Source organism: Cervus elaphus, chromosome 21 (genome assembly GCF_910594005.1).
Source record: "Cervus elaphus chromosome 21, mCerEla1.1, whole genome shotgun sequence".
NCBI classification, from domain to species: domain Eukaryota; kingdom Metazoa; phylum Chordata; class Mammalia; order Artiodactyla; family Cervidae; genus Cervus; species Cervus elaphus.
In genome coordinates, this window is record NC_057835.1 from 14,340,997 (window position 1) to 14,364,063 (window position 23,067).

Sequence of the window (23,067 nt, forward strand, 5' to 3'; positions counted from 1 at the left end):
TTGAGCAAATTCCAGGAGATAGTAGAGGGCAGAGGAGCCTAGTGTGCTGCAGTCCATGGGGTCACAAAGAGTCGGACATGACTTAGCGATGGAACAACAACAAAGGAGAAAGGGGATTCCGGGAAAATGGTGATACATCTCTGAAATTATATGTTTCTGAATTTCTCAGAATCTGAGCAACTAGATAGCAAAACCAAAAACCTCAAGGACCGTATTTGCAACAAACAGAATTAATGTGATAGACCCATAAATTTCAAAATGGGAATGACAGTCTCCCAAGAGCCCCAAGACTGGTATGATATCAGTATCTGTGGAAGGAATTGGAAAGAAACAAGCAGATATCTGTCAGATCCAGGAAGAGAAGAGTCCCAGTATTGCCAACAGATGTCCACTGGAAAGTGCCTTGGACCAAAGCACAAAAGCAACTGAAAGTGGGAAAGGGTTTGCCCAATCCAACATCAGGTGAGCATGAAGATTTATAGTTAAGGTTCAAAGAGCTACAATCATCAGACCCTGTGAGCTCCTAAAACTGATCAACCAAATCCCCCTCCCAGGACAGGGCCCTGTGTGAATAGGATCAAAATTACTCACAGTAAGGGTTATAGTGAAGAAGAAAAGGGATGATCCAATTAAAAATTGAAAAGGAATCTAGCCATCAAGTTTTGAATGCTATATGAAAGCATTAAAGGACGCTCTGTGGGGGCTTCCCCGGTGGCTCAGTGGTTAGGAATCCACCTTGCAATGCAAGGGACACAGGTCTGATCCCCAGTCCAGGAAGATCCCACATAATGGAGCAACGAAACCTGTGCGCCACAACTACTGAGCCTATACTCTAGAACCCACGAGCCACAACCACTGAGCCCGCATGCTACAACAACTGAAGCTCATGCACCCGAAGCCTGTGATCCTCTACAAGAGAAGCCGCTGCCATGAAAACAATAGACCCTGCTCACTGCAACCAGAGGAAGGCTGCATGCAGCACCAAAGACCCAGCACAGACAAAATAAAATAAATCTTTTTTTAAAGACAAGAAAACTCTATGGAGTTTAAAAAACAACAACAACAACAACAACTATTCCAACCCATACTTCTTTATAAATTCTCTTTTTTTCTTGTAATAGCTTCGTATGGGATTGCCACCAATACATTTTGTTACTAATTTTTGTTCTGCACAAATTTTGCTAATTACACAAAAATTAGCAACAGAATGTATTGGTGGCAATCTTATACGAAGCTATTATAAGAAAAAGAATTAAAAGTATATTAGCACTTTTCTCTACAGCAATAATTAACACAATGTTGTAAATCAGCTATACTTCAATAATAAAGTAAAAATAGATTGATATCCTTATTGGCAATGACACTCCAAAAGACATGCTTACAACAGATACCAAAATTTTAACCTACCAGCTGAAACCCTTAATGTGATTCAAAGCAGCCTGTAACAACCTAAATCGGAATTAGAAACAACTTAGAAATTTGGGATGAGTGCTCAAAAAGGAAATAAAAGAAAGGTACATTTCAGGAATGAAGATTTAATGTGAGGAAACATAAGCCACATAAATGCAGCACATAATGCCTTAAGAGAAATAGAAGGTGGAAAGGAAGAATATTTTTAAAGTAAAAAAGGAGATTTAAATGATTGGCAGAGCCCTATCCCCCACACCTTATCACCATCAAGAATCCAGTATATTATTCGAGGACATGACTGAAAGAACTGCAAGACCCAGGCTCTTTCTGATAAGTGGGATTCTCCAAGCAAGAATACTGGAGTGGGTTGCTGTTGGTCCTTTATTGGACCGGAACCTGGTGGTCCGGAATCAATGATGAGAGAGTGAAAGAAGGAAAGAGGCTAATATTCCCCGGGTTACGCAGCCGGCTTTCACGCTCCAGGGAATCAGCCAGAAATAGACAGAGAGAGAGAGGAAGAAAGAAAGAAAGACACAGGGACCCAAGCTCTGATGGAGCAAAAGTGTTTTAATCAACATGGTGTGGGCATATATACTATCTTACAAGGTAGTTATTCTCAGCAAAGATAAAGATTAAAATTCCAGACTTAGAAAACATAAGGCGATTCATATTAAAGAGAGAGGGTTGTAAACGATCACTTTTTACCGATCACTTTTTACCGTATGGTTCATAAGAAGGAAGAGGGTACTTATCACCGTATTGAAAAATTAACAAAGGAGATGCCTGGATTCCTCAGCCCCGGGGAAGGGCTTGCCCCTCCTCTTAATTCCTGAATATTCAGGAATTAATAAGGAACAGAGGATTCCTGACAGATCCAAAACAGCACACAGGAAGCCTCCTGTTAAATGCTTCTTGACAGGTTGCCATTACCTTCCTCAGGGGCTCTTGCCAACCCAGGGATCAAGCCCGGGTCTCCTGCACTGCAGGCAAATTCTTTACCGTCTGAGCCACCAGGGAAGCCTAGTGAATACTTAGGGGAGCTCAGTTCAAGAGAAGAGACAAAGACAAGGAAACAAGAAGAATCTGGAGCCACTGGTACCTATAGATACAGTACTCAGCATAGCCCACCCCTTAGCCTGATTAATACATTAATGAATCCTCAGAGTGAAGGTCTGTTCACCTCAGTTTCTATAACCTGATATGATATGACCAGTTTTCAACAGAAAATTACAAGGCATACCAAAAAAGGAAGAAGAGACAAAGCAATCATCAGAACCAGACTCAGGTATGACAGAGTTTGTTGAAATTATCAGCATGAGAACTTGAAATAGCTGTTACTACATACCAAGGGTTCAACTGGGAAAAGTAGACATGGTTCAAGAAACGATGGAAGTTCTAAGAAAAAGTCAAAAAGAAACACACTAGAACTCAAAAACACCATAACAGAAATAATGAATGTCTCTGATGGTCTCATCAATAGATTCAACAAGGTCAAGGAAAGAACCAGTGAGCTTGAATATAGGTCAGCAGAAACTTCCCAAATTGCAATGCAAAGAGAAAAATGAAATGAAAAAAATAATAAAGATCAAAGCATCCAAGAACTTTGGGACAATTCCAAAAAGTGTAACTTATGCATCATCAGAATGCCAGAAAGAGATGAAAGGAGATCTGAGCAGGAAAAATCTTTGAAGTAATAATGGCTGAAGATTTTCTTAAGTTAACGACAGATACCAAATCACAGAACCAGGAACCTCAGAGAACACTAGACAGGATAAACACAATAAATAAATAACCAGATAAGTAAGTAGCACACTTAAGTATGTCATATTCAAATAGCAAAAAACGAAAGACAAAGAAAAAATCTTCACAGAAGACTGGAGTGGTGAGGGTAGGGGAGTTACTACTTACCTACGGAGGAACAGGAAGAAATACACCATACTTCTTGTCTGAAACCATGAAAGCATGAAGAGAATGAAAAATGAAATGCTTAAAGTGTTGAAGGAAAAAGTCACCCATCTAGAATTCTGCATGTTTCAAAAGCGAAAGAGAACTGAAGATTTTATCAGACAAATAAAAAGTGCATTTCTGTATGACCTTCCCTGCAAGAAATATTTTTTAAAGCTTTTTTTAAAAGAAAAAAGAAAAGTTTTTCAAACAAAAGGAAAATGATGTAGGTCAGAAATTTGATCTACACAGAGAAAGGAAGAGCCTCAGAAAAGATGAAGTTAAATTTTTTTTCTTATTCTTAATTGATCTAAAAGATAACTGTTTAAAGTGACAATATTAACGATGTATTTAGTGGTCATAGACATAGATGAGTGAGATGAACAACAGCAGCACGATAAGGCCTGTGAGGGAGGAACTGGGGATGCCTTAAGGTACCAGCGTTACATATGAAGTGCTGCAGTGCAATTTGAAAGTTGTTGCTGGTGGTGGTGTTTAGTCACTAAGCCGTGTCCGACTCTGTGACCCCATGGACTGTAGCCCACGAGAGTCCTCTGTCCATGGGATTTCCCAGGGGAGAATGCTGGAGTGGGTTGTCATTTCCTTTCTCAGGGAATCTTCCCAACCCAGGGATCAAACCTGTGTCTCCTGAATTAGCAGGCAGATTCTTTACCACTGAGCCACCAGGGAAGTCCAGTTTGAAGGACTCTAGACCAGATACTAAAACCGTTGTAAACTCTAGACCAGATACTAAAAAATAAATAAATAAATAAACAAATAAAATTGATACACTAAGAAAGGAAACAAAGTGAAATCATATAAAATGCTCATTTAAAATCAGACAACATGCAAAGGAAGGGAGGATAAGAGCATTATTGCATAGGTGAAGCCCAGGAGATGTTTTTAGGGTGGTGACACTATTCACTAATATGCTGTAATGGTGTATATATGACACTATGCATTTGTCAAATCCCATAAACTTTACAGCCCAAAGAACGACCTTAATGTATACAACTTTTTAAAAATTATTTAGGAGTTCAGGGGACCCCATGATGAAATAAGACTACGATAAAAGATTATACCTGTAATAAAAGTGTGAAACAACCTTACTGAAGGGGGTGGGGAGAAAAGATGGGGTTTTCTTAAGTAGCTTAGGGGGTTTCCTAAGTAGTTTTGGGGATTCATGGGCTCTAGAACTAAGCATAAAAAGAACTGTGCCATAGCACTGTACTTCAGCTGATAAAGGTGAATCTCATGGACATATGTGTGAACAACTTGAGCCACAGTTTATTTGGCACTGTAAGCTAATGGATGGGTGATTGTGGGAGTCAGGTTTCTCAGTGTTGGTCCAGAAGGTTACAGACAAGGAGAAAAAGCTAGAATGATCCACATGGTAAAGGCTTAAAGTTGGAGACATTAGCGTGTATTTGTTAAGCTCACTAGAGTATATGTGCCTTTGGGGCATCCCACATGGCACTAGTGGTAAAAAAATTCACCTGCCAATGCAGGAGATTTAAGAGACACGTTCAATCAATCCCTGGGTCAGAAAGATGCCCTGGAGTAGGAAATGGCAACCCACTCGTGTCCTTGCTTGGAAAATTCAATGGACAGAGGAGCCTGGTGGGCTACAGTCCACGGGGCCACAGAGAGTCTGACCCTACTGAGCGACTGAGCTCATAGATGCAGTTGGATATAGGATGTCTACATAAGCGCAGATATATTTATAGACACATATTAGAAGGCCTGCTAAGTCGCTTCAGTCGTGTCCGATTCTTTGCAACCCCATGGACTGTAGCCCTCCAGGCTCCTCTGTCTGATTCTCCAGGAGTGGATTGCCATTCCCAATGTCCTTGCTCTGTCAGCAGAGAATGTCCAGCAGCAATGATGTCTCAGCAGTGATAGCACATCAAGCGATAGGCACAACCCTGATTCTGATTTCTAATATCGATATCCAGTACAAGGAACCAGACTCCTTGGAGAGCTGCTGATTCTAAGTCTGGAGTAGTAAATATATAAGATGAGCCTGGGACATCATTTAGGGCCAGAAAATTAGGTAGTATTAAAACACACAGTGATGGAAATATATCAAAGGGACATAGGAAAAGCTCCCAAGAACCAGAGTTGGAACAACTTGAGCCAGAAAATACATAAAATAGTATTGGGTTATTACCCAAAGATTGAGGACAGAAGGAGAAGAGGGCATCAGAGGATGAGGTGACTGGATGGCATCACTGATGCAATGGATGTGAACTTGGGGCAAATTTCAGGAGATGGTGAGGGACAGAGAGGCCTGGCATGCTGCCATCCATGGGGTTGCAAAGAGTTGGACACAACTGGGTGGCTGAACAACAACAATAACCCATAATGTAAAATAAATATCCATGGGTTCATACTGATTTAAATAAATGGTTGAGTGAATAAAGAAAAGATGAAGAGCAAATAAATTTCCCATGGGGAAAAGTCCAAATAATTTATGTAGATACTGTGTCTTTGATGAGGTGCAATTATCTCCTCTACTCAAAGTGGGGCTACACTGAAAGTGACTCCCTGCCAAGGAGGACAGTGTGGATGGAGGAAAAATAGGGGAGTGTACCTGAGTCAGGTGATAATGGTTAAACTCAACAGGGATAAGCCATGTTGATGAGCTGTGATGAGTTGTTCAGATGCGAAGTTGTATCCAACTCTGCAACCCCAAGGACTCCAGCACATCAGGCTCCCCTGTCCTTGACTGACTCTTGGAGTATACTCAAATTCGTGTCCATTGAGTCAGTGATGCTTTCTAACCATCTCATTCTCTGTTGCCCCCTTCTCCTTTTGCTTTCAATCTTTCCCAGTATCAGGGTCTTTTCCAATGAATGAGCTCTTCGCATTAGATGGCCAAATGAGAATACATATGAACTCTGGTCTTCCTTCCCAAAACCCATCATCTAATCATGAGGAAACATCAGACATACTGCAGTTGAAAAGACATTCTATAGAATACCTGACCAGTACTTCTCCCAACAGTTGAGGTCATTTAAAACAAAGAAAGTATGAGAAACTTTCACAGCAAGAAGAGCTTAAGAAGACATGACACCCAAAAAGAAGATGGTATCCTGGATTGGAGCTATAAGTATGGGAAGTCCTAGAAAGCATATCCAACCCAGTGGGTATAAGCATAATTAGGGGCCAGATTGTGAACTTGAAGTAACTTATCACAGCTGTTGTTTTTTAATATTGGAGATATGTATGATGCTAGAGCTGGGACAGGAAACATGCAGGATAAGGCTGAAACCTCTTGTCCTTCTAGAATGCAACAAAGTCATCGTGCTTGATAGTCACCTCTAAAGAACTCAGAAGCCACACTGAAGAAGCTTCTACTGTCCCAAAATGGAATAATTAGAGCTGTGGTGTGGATAACTGTTAAAAGAGTCAATCAAATATCAGCAAATATTTTAAACTTTTGAGTTTATAACGACATTTTTAAGGGTTGATAACTTTTGGTGGATGGTGGGGAACTGACTTGTAATACTTAGGCTTCCCTGGTGGCCCAGTGGTAAGGAAACCACCTGCAATGCGAAACCCGGGTTCGATCCTTGGGTCGGGAAGATCCCCTGGAGAAATGCATGGCGACCCACTCCAGAATTCTTGCTTGGAGAATTCCATGGACAAGGAGCCTAGAGGCCTACAGTCCATAGGGTCACAAGGTGTGGAACATGACTGAGGAACTAACACACACATACATTGGAAACCACTGAAAAGGAGAAAAGAAACAATTTTATTTTCTGTCTTTCCTGCATGAACTGCAAGATCAGGTGAGTGGAAACTCATAAAATTATTCAAGCTGATACAATTTAAAGGAATTACAGAATTAAAATATCACCATTTTCCAACTTTCAATGAATTAATTGATTTAGTAGTTGACAACACAGAAAAGACAAGCAAGTCTATCTCCTGATAGAAGAACACAAGCTGATAGTCTCATCAAAGGGATCAAACCTAAGTCTGGCCAGGCCTTTGAACTGGTTTCTTAAATTGCACGAATCATAGGAGACAGAAGATACTGGATGAATTTACAAAAGTAAAATCCAGAATAAACAACAAGGTCCTACTGTATGGCACAGGGAACTATATTCAATGCCTGTGATAAACCATAGTGGAAAAGAATATAAAAGAATGTATATATATATGTATGTGTGTATATATATATATACACATTCTTCAAAGTGATTCAAACTGAGTCACTGAGTCAACTATATTCAATAAATTAAACTTTAAAAAATTAAAATCCAGATAGTGAGATCAAAGGCACATTTTGTTTTTGTTGTATAGTGGCTAACTTGTGTCTGACTCTTTGCAACCCCATGGGCTGTAGCCTGCCAGGCTCCTCTGTCCATGGGATTTCCCAGGTAAGAATACGGGAATGAGTTACCATTTCTTTCTCCAGGAGATCTTCCCCACTCACATCCCTTGTATTGCAGGTAGATTCTTTGTCTCTGAGGGAAGCGCCAAAGGCATATCAGTTCAGGTCAGTTCAGTCACTCAGTCGTGTCCGACTGTTTGCGACCCCATGAACCGCAGCACGCCAGGCCTCCCTGTCCATCATCAATTCCCGGAGTCTACCCAAACCCATGTCCATCGAGTCAGTGATACCATCCAACCATCTCATCCTCTGTCGTTCCCCTTTTCCTCCTGCCCTCAATCTTTCCCAGCACCAGGCTCTTTTCCAATGAGTCAGCTCTTCGCATCAGGTGGCCATTGGAGTTTCAGCTTCAACATCAGTCCTTCCAATGAACACCCAGGACTGATCTCCTTTAGGATGGACTGGTTGGATCTCCTTGCAGTCCAAGGGACTCTCAAGAGTCTTCTCCAACACCACAGTTCAAAAGCATCAATTCTTTGGTGCTCAGCTTTCTTTATAGTCCAACTTTCACATCCATACATGACCACTGGAAAAACCATAGCCTTGACTAGATGGACCTTTGTTGGCAAAGTAATGTCAAAGGCGTATACTCCTTAATTAATAAATTGCAAGGAAAGAGGTAAAGAGAGAACCTGTAGATTTTTTATAAAGACTTACAAGATACATAAAATTTAGCAAAAAATGGGCAAGACAGAACTGTAGTGTCTAAAACTGGATGCTAAAATTATAAAGAAATAGGAAGTGATTAACAAGGAGTGGGAGAGAGGATCATGACTGGAACAGGAGACATGGATGCACTTTTGAAATGCCCTGCAAAGTGCTGTTTCATGAACTGAGTGGCCATTACGAAGGCAGACACTTTCAAATAGCTAATTAAGCTCTACTTATGTGGTTTTCTGTATTTATGATTCATTTTGTAATTTAAAAAAAAAAATGTTTTAAATGAGGGAGAGAGAGAGAAGCAAGGCCCATGTACCTCTTCCACATGGAGCTGGGGAACCCTTCCCTATTGTGAGCTAGGTATGTTCTAGATGAGGAGGTTACATCACTGAACAGAAAATGCAAAAAAAAAAAGAGAGAGAGAGAGACAAAACAACAGCAATAAAAAACCCTTCCCTTCTGAGCCTTATCATCTAGTGGAAGGACATAAAGAAATATAAAGTATATGCATATGTCTAGATGTATATGCTATAAATGTAGCTACTTATATGCTGTGTATGTAGATATATATGTAGATAGGTATAGCCTACATATGTAAATTTGTATGTGCTATGGCAATGATATTATAGTGATAATAGTATCAATAACCTCAGATATGCAGATGACACCACCCTTATGGCAGAAAGTGAAGAAGAACTAAAGAGCCTCTTGATGAAACTGAAAGAGGAGAGTGAAAAAGCTGGCTTAAAACTCAACATTCAGAAAGTGAAGATTATGGCATCCGATCCTATTGCTTCATAGCAAATAGATGGGGAAACAATGGAAACAGTGACAGACTTTATTTTCTTGGGCTCCCAAATCACTGCAGATGATAACTGCAGCCATGAAATTAAAAGACGCTTGCTCCTTTGGAGAAAAGCTATGACCAACCTAGATAGCGTATTAAAAAGCAGAGATATTACTTTGGCAACAAAGGTCCATCTAGTCAAAGCTATGGTTTTTCCAGTAGTCATGTATGGACGTGAGAGTTGGACTATAAAGAAAACTGAGCACCGAAGAATTGATGCTTTTGAACCGTGGTGTTGGAGAAGACTCTTGAGAGTCCCTTGGATTGCAAGGAGACCCAACAAGTCAACCCTAAAGGAAATCAGTCCTGACTATTCAGTGGAAGGGCTGATGCTGAAACTGAAGCTCCAGTACTTTGACCACCTGATGGGAAGAGCTGACTCATTGGAAAAGACCCTGATGCTGGGAAAGATTGAAGGTGGGAGGAGAAGGGGACGACAGAAGATGAGATGGTTAGATGACATCACTGACTCGATGGACATGAGTTTGAGGAAGTTCTAGAGAGAGTTGGTGATGGACAGGAAGGCCTGGTGTGCTGCAGTCCATGGGTTCGCAGAGTCAGACACGAGTGAGCGACTGAACAACAACAAAAACGGCAATGAATAAATCAGGATGGGGTACCCCCTGGTACTGCCATAGGAGAATGGGTCTCCTGACTACCGAAGAGCCATGTGGGGTCTAGGATCACAGGGAAAGGATTGGCCTCAGGGTGGTGAGCTGTGTGTGTTTGTGGGGTCCTGTCAGGTTTACCCAAACCCCCTGGACTCCCCTCCTCTCTCCTTCCAGGGAGGACGTGGGTGTGGTCACAGCTGATGTGTGCTCCCTCTGGTGTGTGCTCCCTCCCGCCCTGGAGCACAGGGCGTTGACGTTCCCCACAAACATCCTTCGAGCACTTACTGTGTGCCGGTCCATGCCGGACACTAGAGATGTGGTCCCTGGCATCATAAAGCTGACAGTCTACTTGGGGGAAAGCCCGTGAGTTGAACAACTGTAGCGGAATGCAATAACTCATGATAGCACAAGCGTGCGGTGAGGTGGGGGGATCAGGGCAGCTTTCCCAGAGGGGACGCTGACACCTGAACCACTGCCTGAAGGTCTCTCCCCAGTCATGACAGAGACATGAGACGGAGGCCAAGAGGGGCAGGGAGAGAGCTGGAATGTGGGTTCTGGAGGTGAGGGATGTGTAAGCCTTGCAGAGTAATGTGACTGGTCAGCAGAGAAGACGTCACTGAAGCGTTTCTTTTTAGTTTTTTTTTGAAATTTTATTTCTTTGTTAATGGCTGTCTGGGTCTTTGTTGCTGCACTTGGCCTTTCTCTAGTCGTGGCTAGAGGTGCTGGTCTTGGTCGCGGTTCACGGACTTGCTACTGCGGCTTCTCTTGTTACCGCAGAGGGGCTCTAGGGTGCGTGGGCTTCAGTTGTGGCACCTGGGTTTAGTTGCCCTTTGGCATATGGGATCTTTCCAGACCAGGGAATCAAACTGGTGTCCTTGCATTGGCAGGCAGATTCTTAACCGCTGAACCACTAAGGAAGCCCCACGGAAGCATTTTAATCCAACAAGGGACGTGATTGGGTTTGTGTTTGGAAGGGATGGATGATGATGGGCGAGGATGAGGTCTGCAGTTGGGAAGACTGTTTGGGAGGCACTGGCAAAACTCCAGATGAGAAATAAGAGGGACCAGACAGTGAAAGAGGAGTGAGCCCGAGAGGATGAACTTGCTCCGTACTTAGGACAGAGAGTTGACAGTTTCCAGGACTGACTGTGTAGGGGGGATGAGGGTGAAGGAGGAACCCAGGCTGGACCTGAGGACCTGCACCTGGGACAGAAGAAGGGGTCACCGTGCCCCATCTTTCCCAGCTGGCCTTCCCAGGAGAGGTGACCAAGGAAGGTGAGCCACCTTCATGCCCAATTCCTGGGTTCCAGGGGCAAGAGATCTAGAACCTCACCTAGCAGCTGACTGGATGAAGCCTCTGACTCTGGGGTACAAGCTGAAGCCAGGAACAAAACACCAGCCAGGGTCTTCCCTGGTGGTCCAGTACTTGAGACTCCATGCTTCCAATGCAGAGGGTGCAAGTTCGATCCCTAGTCAGGAACTAAGATCCCATATGCCGTGCAGGGTATAGCCAAAAAAAAAAAACCTTTCTAATAATAAAAAAAAAAATAAATGAAACACCAGCCAACACCCCAACCTCACTTGCTCAGTGAAGAAAAGACACTGACAGTGAAGACAGCTTCCAAGTTTGAGCTCTGACCAGACAGCCCACATATGTTGGGAACTGAGTGGCCCGTGGGCCCAGACAGCCCAGCCTGTCTTCACTGTGAGCGCTTTTCCTCTCCAACTCACTTTATTTCTGATTGATTCTCTGAGACTGAACAGATGGTAGGTGCCTTGCAGTTGCCTTTCTTCCGTCATGGACTCTTTAGCAGATGAGCCAATCTTTGCTCATATGACCACAGCGAATTCCCAGGCCCAAAGCAAAAATTAATGGACCCTGGCAAAGAAAGAGAGTGCTTTGCCTGGCTCTTTCCTTTAATTTCCGCATGCCTGCAGCTGTTCCTCTCCCAGAAGGGGAAACTGAGGAAAGACCAGAAGATACCTTTTGTAATTAGAGAAGAGTGTATCTAAGTCTGCATGCATGGTAATGAGAGAAAGGGAGGGATGGAGGGGAGAAAGGGAGAGGGAAAAGGTAGGAGGGAAAAGAGAGAGGGAGCAAGCAAGAGAGGGAAAATAGAGAGGAAAGAAAGAGGCACAGGATCTTAATTCTTTCTGTGCATCTTACTGGCTGCCTGTATGTATTATACTTGACCTCTCTGAAGCCTGTTTTCTCATCTATAAAATAATGCCAGCTTCCCAGGGTTGCTATAAGCATCAAATGAGCCACACCCATTTTGATAAATTCTGACTCCCTTTCCCTTCCTGAGTCATATTTCCACCCAATCAAGAGGCTACAAATACTGACCTCTCGGGGTTGCTACGAGGATCAGATATACCTCTGGACTCATGGGCTCTTTGCCAGTTCTAAAGTGTGGTACGAATGTCATCTTTCAGTCTGCATTTCTGTTTTCCTGTTGCACCACCAGCCACCATAGGCTTTTCACTCATTTCCCAGATCCCTGTCTCCCCAGCAAATGCCCAGTTATGATACCAGCCCACACCCTGTTTTAATGACATACTGCAAATTAGAACTTAAGGTCTAGAAATGTTTTGGATGGAGCTGTTTACAAATTCTTTGTCATTCATTTTCAGATTCGATTTCAGAAATGAAAGGTTTCCTTGCCTTTCACGTGCATCAACAATGCAAAAGAAAATTCAGAATCCCTGATGCCTGAGTAGCTCTATAATTAGATAAAAATTGCAATTGATGTTATAATGTTTACATGTGCAGAAATAAATGAACGCTGAAGAGCTGCTGCAGAGATTTGCAGAGGAATGTTTATGTAGCACCAGTAGCTTGCTTAGAAAGCCTATCTTGCCATTAATATTCTTCCCAGAGATCTTTAAAATGCTTTTACTGATTTTTACCATGAATAGAGAAAGAAAATGAATGGGTTTTTTTTTGAGCTCTTATTATGTGCTAAGCATTACATTGCTTTATTATTTTACCCTCAGAGCCTCCTTTAAGAGGTGGACTTAAAAATCCTGGTTTTGCAGATAAAAATAAGTTACTGGGAAAAAAAATTTAAGTAAGATGCTCAGAAGAATTTGCTACCTTGCCCCAGGTGTGTTATTGGCTGTGTTTCAGAGCTACTGGTTCAAACACACAGGGCTTTGCTCTTAGCTACCTTTTACCTCCTGCCCATCAGGACTTCCTGGGACGACCTGAGCTTCCTTGCTTAAAGGAAGAGATGGTCTGGCCAAAAGGAGAAGATGACCAAGTCTCTTGCCACCGGGAAAGTTAAGGCTCTAGCTTCCTGAGCATCCCATCCTCCTTCTGGATCTAGAAGGAGGAGAGGACAAGCATCCGAACTTTGCATAAACACTGACCTTGAGCAGCAACTCTGCCCTCTAGGAAGAACCAGGTCCACTGAACACCCCAGATGAATGCGGACCAGTAGGGCTGGTCCTTCCTCCTCTTGTAAAGGACGCATCAGGGAGGGCAGGCAGAGGGGCTGAAGTGTGGATAGGAATACAGCCTATGGAGGCTGATGAGAAGAGAAAAAAAGCAAGTCAGTGAGTATTTATTGAGCACTTTCTGTGTACTTAGCCTTATGCCAGGGCTTCGCAGGTGGCGCTAGTGGTAAAGAACCCACCTGCCAATGCAGGAGATGTAAGAGACATGAGTTCCATCTCTGGGTTGGAAAGATCCCCTGGAGAAGGAAATGGCAACCCACTGTGATATTCTTGCCTGGGAAATCCCATGGACAGAGGAGCCTTGCGGGCTACAGTCCACGGGGTTGCAAAGAGTCAGACAACCAAAGCAGCTTAGCACAAGCACAAGCCTTATGCCAAGTGTCTTGGAAGAATCCAAAGAAAGCTGAGCCTTGAAGAATGACCAGGATGTCCCTGCCCTGCACCCCACCACCACCACCCCCAGAAAGTGAGAAAATACAGAGGTAGGAGGAACGTTTAGGGCATGTGCTTGAGGATTGCCCAGAGGGTACAGAGAGGTGGGGAAAGAAAATAGGCAGCGGTGAGAACCTGCCATGCCGGTACACCATGCGAAGGTCTGTAGACCACCGAGATGGCAGCCTTGACCTTCAAAGAGTCCGAGTCTCCCGCTGAGTTGCTTTCAGACTCCCCCTTGCCTGATCTGCCTCTGCCTTCGATTTGGAACAAATATTCTCAGCGGCTGCCTCACATTATTAAGCTGCATCAGCATCAGCCTTGGAATTGGCCCCTTCTCTCCTGGGAGCACCTGACAAAGTGATCTGCCTGACTTCTTCGTCGTTTGCCTCCCCTGGGTGCCCAGGAATAATGGTGTGTTGTCAGGGAGTGTTTTTCCACCCTGTCTGGGGGGGAAGTTTCCCATCTGTGTGGAGCCCTCTGGGAACCCACTGCTGCACAGACCTTCTGTTCTTATCTTAAACTCCTGCAGAGACTTCCCATCAAGGTGATTCATAAAATCAAAACTGTGCAGGCATTAAAAAAAAAAACCCTCCAACAACGATATCTGGACTATAGGAGAAGTCATTTTCCAGCCTTCATGATGGTTGACCATGCAGAGGAAATTGACAGTCTACACACTGGTCACTCCCATTCTTCTGCTACTTTGCCCACATTCCCCAATCTTTCCTCCCTAAAATCCTACTCTTCAATCTCCAAGGCCTAACCTGAATGTCACCCCTTCTGGGAAGTCTTCCTTGATTTCCTTTCTTATTTTTTTAAATCATGTTTGTTGATTACCTTTTCTCTATCACAGCACAGTATGTAATAGTTCATCATTTGCATATCCATATTCCCCTCTAGATTATGATCTCCTAGAAGATGGGCAAAATGTGTCTTTCATCTTGGTACCCCTGAAGAAGGGTACCCTAGGAAGAAAGCTTGTTGAATGAATAAAGATCACAATGAAACCACAGAAACAAAAAAGATTACTGCAATCATGGGACCTACATTACTCACCAAAATGGCTGGGCTTAGCAAAGTGGTGAAGCAGAGTGGACTTTCAGTCCTAACTCTAATACTTACCAACTCAGTAACTCCTGGGGAGTTGGTGCTCTCTGAGCCTTAACTCTTCATGTGAAAAAGAGATCAAAAGACCTCTTAGGTTTGTTCTGAGGAATGGAAATGAGATATTACGCGTTGATATAAAGTGCTCAGCATGTGCCTAAGGACATAATCAAGAGCTCAATATGGTACTTACGCTAGTGTTAGTCATAAGAAATAAGAAAATCTAGACAAGACAGTAAGAAGTGGTAGCGCCAGCAGAAGATGGGTTCAGGAATTTCCCTGGTGGTCTAGTGGTTAAGACACTGTGCTTCCACCAGCGGGGGCACGAGTTCAATCCCTGGCTGGGGAAGTTCTACATGTCGCATGGTGTGGCCAAAAAAAAAAAGAAGGTGGGTTCAACTTCACTCAATGTACATTTATTGAGTTCCAGCCAAAATATTAAAGCCAAATGAATGAACTTCATTTTATGGAGGAAGGAACAGATGCGAAACCTCCTACCACGTCCCTCAAGACACCATGTAACAGGCAACAGTTCACTGGCTAAAACAGAGGTAGGGAAACTTGAGGTGCCAGCAGAGGACCCAAATGGCTGGGCAGAGTAGAGAGAACAAAGGATAAATCCCCAAGGAGAATCCTGGTGATAAGTTGGCTGATAAGGAGAGGAAGCAGATGCCTCCAGAGATGGGGTTTTAGATCACCACCTGACACCCAACAGAGGTGCCCAATAGGCAGGAGCTACCATGGGACATAGCGCTGAAGCTCCAGATGTGTAACTGGGAGTGATGTTGAAGCCTTAGGCAAATATGAGTCATATATACCCACCTCATTGGAAAAGACCCTGATGCTAGGAGGGATTGGGGGCAGGAGGAGAAAGGGAAGACAGAGGATGAGATGGCTGGATGGCATCACCGACTCGATGGGCATGAGTTTGAGTAAACTCTGGGAGTTGGTGATGGACAGGGAGGCCTGGTGTGCTGCAATTCATGGGGTCGAAAAGAGTCGGACACGACTGAGCAACTGAACTGAACTGAACTGAACTGGTACCCACCTCCCACACAGCACATAGTGTAGCCTCTGCAAACTGTGATAATCACTAACCAAACTGAGCCACATAGAGAGGTGCCACGTTCAGTTCTCAGTATGGGAGCAGTCATGGGGGTAAGTGTTTCCTAACACCCACCTTGAGGGGGAAAGGGCATATGGAGCTCTGCCACAGCCAGAGTACTCAGATAAAATTCCAGTGGTGTGTTGCCTTGGCAGCAGCTGCCAAGTAAGAAAGAGGAATGATGAAATAAGTGGGAAAAAATGGGCAGAAGCAATAGACCAAGCCCAATATTTGATGTTCATTGCCAAGTTTCTCAAGAGAATATTTTATAGGGATGGATGTAATTTTTGAAAAGTATCTTGTTAATAGCCCCTTTCCTGGGCAAACAGAGCTTTAGAGGAATTATTGGGTACAAGGAGAAGGGAAAGGTGATTGTGAACATGATTGTCAGGGTTGCACAGTGAAGGGGGATCCCACCATTAATGCCACGCGACCCAACATTCTGTGTTTCTCGCAGGGTGATGCCCATGGCCATCCAGTTTTCCATCCTGATCATGCTGCACTCGGCTCTGGTCCTCATCACTACAGCGGAGGATTACAAGTGTTTGCCCCTGGTCCTCCGGAAGACCTGCTGTTGGATTAATGAGACCTATTTGGCCAGGAACGTCATCATCTTTGCATCCATCTTGATTAATTTCCTGGGCGCCATCCTAAATATCGTAAGCATTGCAAGTCCTTTGGTGTCTAGTGTGTAGTCAGGAATGAAGAGTTTATAGAACCTGCAGCCTCTGGCATTGCCTTCCTTGGAACTAATTATTAAAGCCTTCATGTATCTGGTCAAACCCCAAGTTCAGGGTTAGAGAAAGAAGATGTGGCTATACTGTCAGAACCGTGCATTTTACTGGTGGAAAACGGTGGTGGAGGTTATTTGCTCTAGAGGCACTGCAAGTGCCCTTAGGTTTCTGTACTTCAGTGGCCAGTCAATTAAAGTCGTAAACAAGAGTTATTCCTCATTAAGTTTCCACCTGCTGTGTGCCATGCTCTGAGGGAGGAGCTGTCTGTGCTCTCCGTATTTAGTTCTCGCATAAACCCCGTGAGGTAAGTCTCTTTATCCCCACTTTACGGCTGAGGAAACTGAGGCTCAGAGACATGAAATAACTTGCTAATAAGGTCTGTCTGACTCCATGACTCACGCTCATTCTCGTTAGCCCAACTGTATCTCTGGGAGGGGAAGCGGGGAGAATGGAAATAAGTAGCTGTCATTTATTGAGCACCTACTGTGTGCCACAGGTAGGTATTATCGTTCCCACCTAACAGATGTGGAAGCTGCCTTTCAGGAAGGTTGAGCATCTTGCCTATGACATTCTAACAGTTCATACCGGATGTGACACATCGAACTCAGATGAATCTCCAACTGCCATATTTATCACTGTCTTTAACTTGGTGATCCATGCTTCAGTGAATTCATATTCTCTCTAGAATGGTAACGTGGTAGTTATAGGCATTTTCTGTGTCTATCCCAATAGTCTTGTGTTGTTCATGGTTTAGGAACCTAGATGTTTAGGAGAGATTTATCTGATTCCAGGCTTTGAAAATTGAAGGAGACTAATTAAGGCATCATCTTGTGGCCAAAGCCATCATTGTGTCCTTTGGGCCTGAGGGAGGGTCTCCAAGTGTTCAGGGAGCCCAACTGTTGGACAATTGTCAGCCCGTAAGTCAGAGATTTACACTGCCTGAAATCCATTGTTCACACTGGACCAATAATTACCTAGTGTCCACGTTGCTCAAGCTCTGTGGTTGGCCTGGTTGTAAAGAGACTATGGGACAAAGAAAAGGGGAATCATAGTCTAATTAAATTCCTCATCTAATGAACATTTTATAGATGACGGCAATTAAAACCAGAAGTCCTTAGTCATTGATCATGGACTGCAGAGCTGTAGCCAGGATCTCAACTCTCGATGAATCAGATGTTTCTGGGGCATCCCAGTGACTGTAGGTCAGGGTTGCCACTGGGGCTAACTGTCCCACAGTGTTGTGGGAGGAAGTTCAGAGGCTTTGGAGTCAGATAGACCTGTGTTCAAATCTCACCTCCACCACTTACCAGCTCGGTGACCCTGGACAAGTTACTTTTCTTCTCAGAGTTTCATATTTTCCAGTTGTAAAATGGGGATAAAAGTAGTGGCTACATCACAAGAGGGTTGTGACACCTGTTTTGTGCAAAGTGTCTGCCACAGCCTACGCATTCAGCCAGTGGTAGCTATTCTCTTATGAGTGCTAAAAGATCTCCTGCAGCAACTTCTAGTCTAGGAAATGCCCACCACCCCAATGCTAAGAGTCCCTCTGGAAAGCATGCCCTGTGGGTCCCTTGAGTCCCCCCAGCTGTTCATGTGGAGACAGGCTGTGAGTGTTCCCCACCTGGTTCTCTCTTCCATGCCCCACAGGCACACTCCAGCGACCCTCCATGATGGGGCTGGTGGAGCAGTCTAACCCTAGTTTCGTGACTAGCTTGTGAATTTTTTTTCTGAGCCAGTCCTTTCTTTAAAATGAAACAGAAGATCCCAGCGGGCTTGCATTCTGAAATCCAGCCCCTTGAGGGCCCGGTCTGCCACAGTTGTTTGCCGAAGCCCCGCAGCAATAGCACAGGACTCCGTCTCCAGCTCGCACTGACTTTGTTGTTCCTGTGTTTTTTGTTTTGTTTTGTTTTGTTTTTTGTTGTTTTTTTTTTTCTTAATCCGCAGCTGTGGTGTGATTTTGACAAGTCGATACCCTTGAAGAACCTGACTTTCAATTCCTCAGCTGTGTTTACAGATATCTGCTCCTACCCAGAGGTATTTATTCACGAGCTCCCCTCGGTGAGACTGGGGCTTAGGCATCTTCATCAGCTCCGAATCGGCAGGACTGGCTAGCTCTCCAGGGGCCTGCCTGCCCTCCTCTGCCTCTGCCTCCTTCTTTTCTTCTTCTTCCCCTTTTCTGACCTCCCTTCTCTCCTTGTATCTGCTGCTTCTCTTCTGTCTCTTTCCTGATCTCTTCTGCCTCTCTACCATTTCTGTTCTATTCTTCCTCCTCCTCTTCTTTCTTCTTCACTTCTTCCTCTGTCCACACTCTTCTTTCCTTTGCCTCCCCTTCCCTCTCATTTCCCCCCAACTCCTCTTAAAACCCTAGAGCAGAATGTACTTGTCTCCAGTATAGGGCATAGCGCAGAGCTGTGGCTCAGAGTTTGCTGCATTGGAAAAGGAAAGGATGGAAGGAAGGATGGATAGAAGGAAGGGGAGATAGAAGGAAGGAAGGAAGCTAGTAGATCACAAATGCAGAAAACAACAACCAAACATAAATCAAAGTGGGACTTCCTTGAGAGTCCAGTGGTTAAGACTCCACACTTCCACTGCAGGGGACACAGGTTCAATCCCTGGCTGGGGAACTAAGATCTCATATGCTGAGCAGTGCGACCGAAAAAAAAAAAAAGATAAGTAAATAAATATAAATTAAAGTGGTACAGAAAGTGCCCAGAGCATCGCAGACTCAGGCGGTGTCCCAGCAGGCCACTTACCATTGTAGTATAAGCCTGACCATCTCCTGGCCCCTCACAGGGACTAGCCTGGCCCTGGGTCTTGGGGTCAACCTAAGGGTCAAGCAAAGGACAATCTTTGGCTCTGTTAAGCCATGACCCAGACCTTTACATACTGGGATATAAACTCTAGGTCTGGAGGGAAGACAGTTGGGATGTCCCAGCAGACAGCAGCCAACCTTGACGACCTTGGGTAGACTTTTGTTCTCTGAGACCTCTTCCAGTATGTGGTGGGGGAAAGGCGCTCTGTTATCTGACCTCAGCCCCAGAATTGGTCCAGGTGTTCTGAAAAGGACAGAAAGCCTCACGTCTGACCTCAGGTAATAGAGCATCTACTGGATATGTACAAAATCATTAAATCTTCAAGATATGTGGAGGATGCTACTACCATCTCCATGTTGTACCTAATGAAATGGAGGTTCAGAAAGTAGCTTGCTCACTGCTACTCCTGCCTGACCCACCTTTTTTCTCACTTCTTTTCATTCTTCCTTCTTTCTGTGTTTCCTTTCTTCATTCAGTTATCAAGACTTACTGCTGCAGTTCAAACAACATCTGGCTTATTCATGAGCTCACACTTCTGAATTCAGGCTCCATCCCTAGGGAAGAACAAGGCTCTTCCTAAGGAAGTTCTGGGCAGGATGGGACTAGCTCTGGTTTCACAGCTGTGTGGGGCAGACCATGTGCTCTGGAACTTCCTCCCACCAAGAAAGGAGTGATCTCCGATTTTGTAGAGTCTGTGGGACACCAGTCCCCTGAGAACACCTTTATTTGGAGAGCATGAAGAGTGTCCAAGGGGCAGTAAGTTGGCCAAGAATCAGATATTTAGAGTTAGGCAAGAGCTGGATTTCACTCCTAACTGAACCCCTTTACTTGCTAGCAGTGGAATCTTGAATCAGTTCAAACTCTTTCTGAACCTCAGCTTCCTCATCTGTAAAGTGGGAAAAATAATACCTTCTTTGCACAGTGATTGTGGAGTTACAGAATATCAGGTTCTCATGGTGCCTACCTAAATGAGTTGGCAAACGTCGAGCTTCTAACATGTGATCTGACTTGAAGCTGGTGTTTAAGTATTAATCTGGGCCTCTGATTCAATGCTGTGTATATACCCCTTGCCTCAAACTTGAACTCCCAAACTCAGGACCACAGCACTCATGGATTTCCCAGGCCTAAAAAGTGGTGGGTAAGCTTTTGGATCACATAAGTTCATCTCTGTGCCTCTGTTTCCTTCTCTGCAAAATGAAGACGGAAACAATACCTTCCTCATGGGTAGTTGTGAGGATTAAGTGAATTAATCCATGGAAAGTGTTAGAGAAACACCTGCCACAAAGTATCTGCTGATTAAATGTCAGCTGTGATTCATTTACTAAGTTAAAAGGTTTTGAACTTGCACCATAAAAATATACTTATCTGTAATATATACCAATGTCCTGGGCTTCCCAGGTGGTGCTAGTGGTAAAGAACCCACCTGCCAAAGCAGGAGAAGTAAAAGATGCAGGTTCAGTCCCTGAGTCAGGAAGATCTCTTGAAGGCGGGCTTGACAACCCACTCCAGTATTCTTGCCTGGAGAATCCCATGGACAGAGGAGACTGGTGGGTTATGTATAGTCCATGGGTCACGAAGAGTCAGATGTGACTGAAGCAACTTAGCATGCACACAGGCACCATTGTACTAAAGTGTCATGTACATTTTGAAACATATTCATAAAATAGAAATGTTAAAAAATGAGATAAAATAAATGAATCAATTTTAATATTAAAATTTTCCTCCCAAGACAGAGGATCATCTTGCCCAGGGGCCAGCAAACTATGACCACAGGCCCAATTCCACTTGCCACCTGTTTTGTAAATAGTTTTACTGGGCCACAGACACACCCATTTGTTAGCAATGTCTTTATGGCTGCTTTTATAATATAATGGTAGAGTTGAGTAGTGGCAACTAAGTCAAAAAGATTTGCTATCTGGCCCTTGCCAGGCAAAGTTTGCCAAATTCTGACATCTCCTCAGGTGCAGGAATCCCACTGGCCTAAAATGTGAGCACCTGGACTCTTTCCATCATCAGCTACTACAGCAACCTGGTTAAACCCACCATTTGCCATCTTGATATATCTGGCAATGTTTCTCTACCCAAGGATTTATCTACCAAAGTAGAAGGAATCAGACATTCAAACCTTCTAAAAGGCTTAATTTGCACAGCCACCTCCCATCACTCACAAGTGTGTATCCCCAAGCAAATCACTTTCTCTCTCTGAGCCTTGGTTTCCTCATCTGTATACTGGACCTGTCTACCTCCCCCATGGGGAACAGTTCTCAGTCCAGAAGCAGGTAATTAAGCTGTATGATGTGGCATAAACATAAAAGCCTGTCATCATATATGGTATAAAGTAAAGTTTATTTCTGAACTGTAGCTTGCCAATTACTAGAGAAAAAAAAAAAAGAGTGAGGATATAGGAAATGATCATGAAGAAAGTCATGTTCCAGTTATGATTCGAGAAGTAGTCTAGGAGAGCAAAGAGCCATAAGTTTGTAAAGCGAATGACAGTCACACACACAAACCATTCTCATCATCTCAAACTCCAGAATATGGTTCTCAGGAGATTAAATGGGAAGATTTTCATTTTACAATCAAACCCCTTTAAATATGCTCTAGCAGATTGGAATAGTCATTGACCAGTCAGCTATACTTGCAAGAACAGAGTATGCTATGGTTTTAAAGGGTCCCTGAGAACCAGTTTTCCCTACAGGCATCAATCATCATTGGTGTCTTTGCATCCTGGGACTTTCTCCCATTTCTCTTTCATGAATTCAGGTTCTACCCAGCCTTCAAACCTCTTCCAAGTGTACCCAACCCCTTCAGATTCAGTTCAGTCGCTCAGTTCTGTCCAACTCTTTGAGACCCCATGGACAGCAGCACACTAGGCCTCCCTGTCCATCACCAACTCCCAGAGTTTACTCAGACTCATGTCCATTGAGTCTGTGATGCCATCCAACCATCTCATCCTCTGTCGTCCCCTTCTCCTCCCACCCTCAATCTTTCCCTGCATCAGAGTCATTTCCAATGAGTCATCTCTTCCCATCAGGTAGACAAAGTATTGGAATTTCAGGTTTAGAATCCGTCCTTCCAGTGAATATCTCAGGGTTGATTTCCTTTAGGATTGATTGGTTTGATCTCCTTGCTATCCAAGGGACTCTCAAGAGTCTTCTCCAACACCACAGTTCAAAAGCATCAATTCTTTGAAAGAATTGCAGTCAGCTTTCTTTTTAGTCCAACTCTTACATCCATACATGACTACTGAGAAAACCATAGCTTTGACTAGACGGACTTTTGTCAGCAAAATAATGTCTCTGCTGTCTTGGTTGGTCATAACTTTTCTTCCAAGGAGCATGCGTCTTTTAATTTCATGGCTGCAATCACCATCTGCAGTGATTTTGGAGCCTGAAAAAATAAAATCTGTCACTGTTTTCGCCATCTATTTGCCATGAAGTGATGGGACCAGATGCCATGATCTTAGTTTTCTAAGTTTTAAGCCAGCTTTTTCTGAGTTTTCTGAGTTTTAAGCCAGCTTTTTCACTCTGCTCTTTCACTTTC

General features: G+C 43.8%; 1 protein-coding gene across 4 annotated transcripts in view; it reads left to right on the forward strand.

Annotated features, from left to right (window-relative positions):
- Window positions 1–23,067, forward strand: part of ADCY8 (adenylate cyclase 8) — a 226,972-nt gene that overhangs the window by 159,408 nt on the left and 44,497 nt on the right. For 3 of the 4 annotated variants that reach the window (XM_043880380.1, XM_043880381.1, XM_043880383.1), the window contains 2 exons: window positions 16,435–16,636; window positions 18,656–18,745. In XM_043880380.1, the coding sequence (XP_043736315.1) occupies window positions 16,435–16,636; window positions 18,656–18,745 (292 nt within the window). The remainder of the gene's footprint in view (window positions 1–16,434; window positions 16,637–18,655; window positions 18,746–23,067) is intronic. The other variant, XM_043880382.1, reaches the window with a different exon arrangement.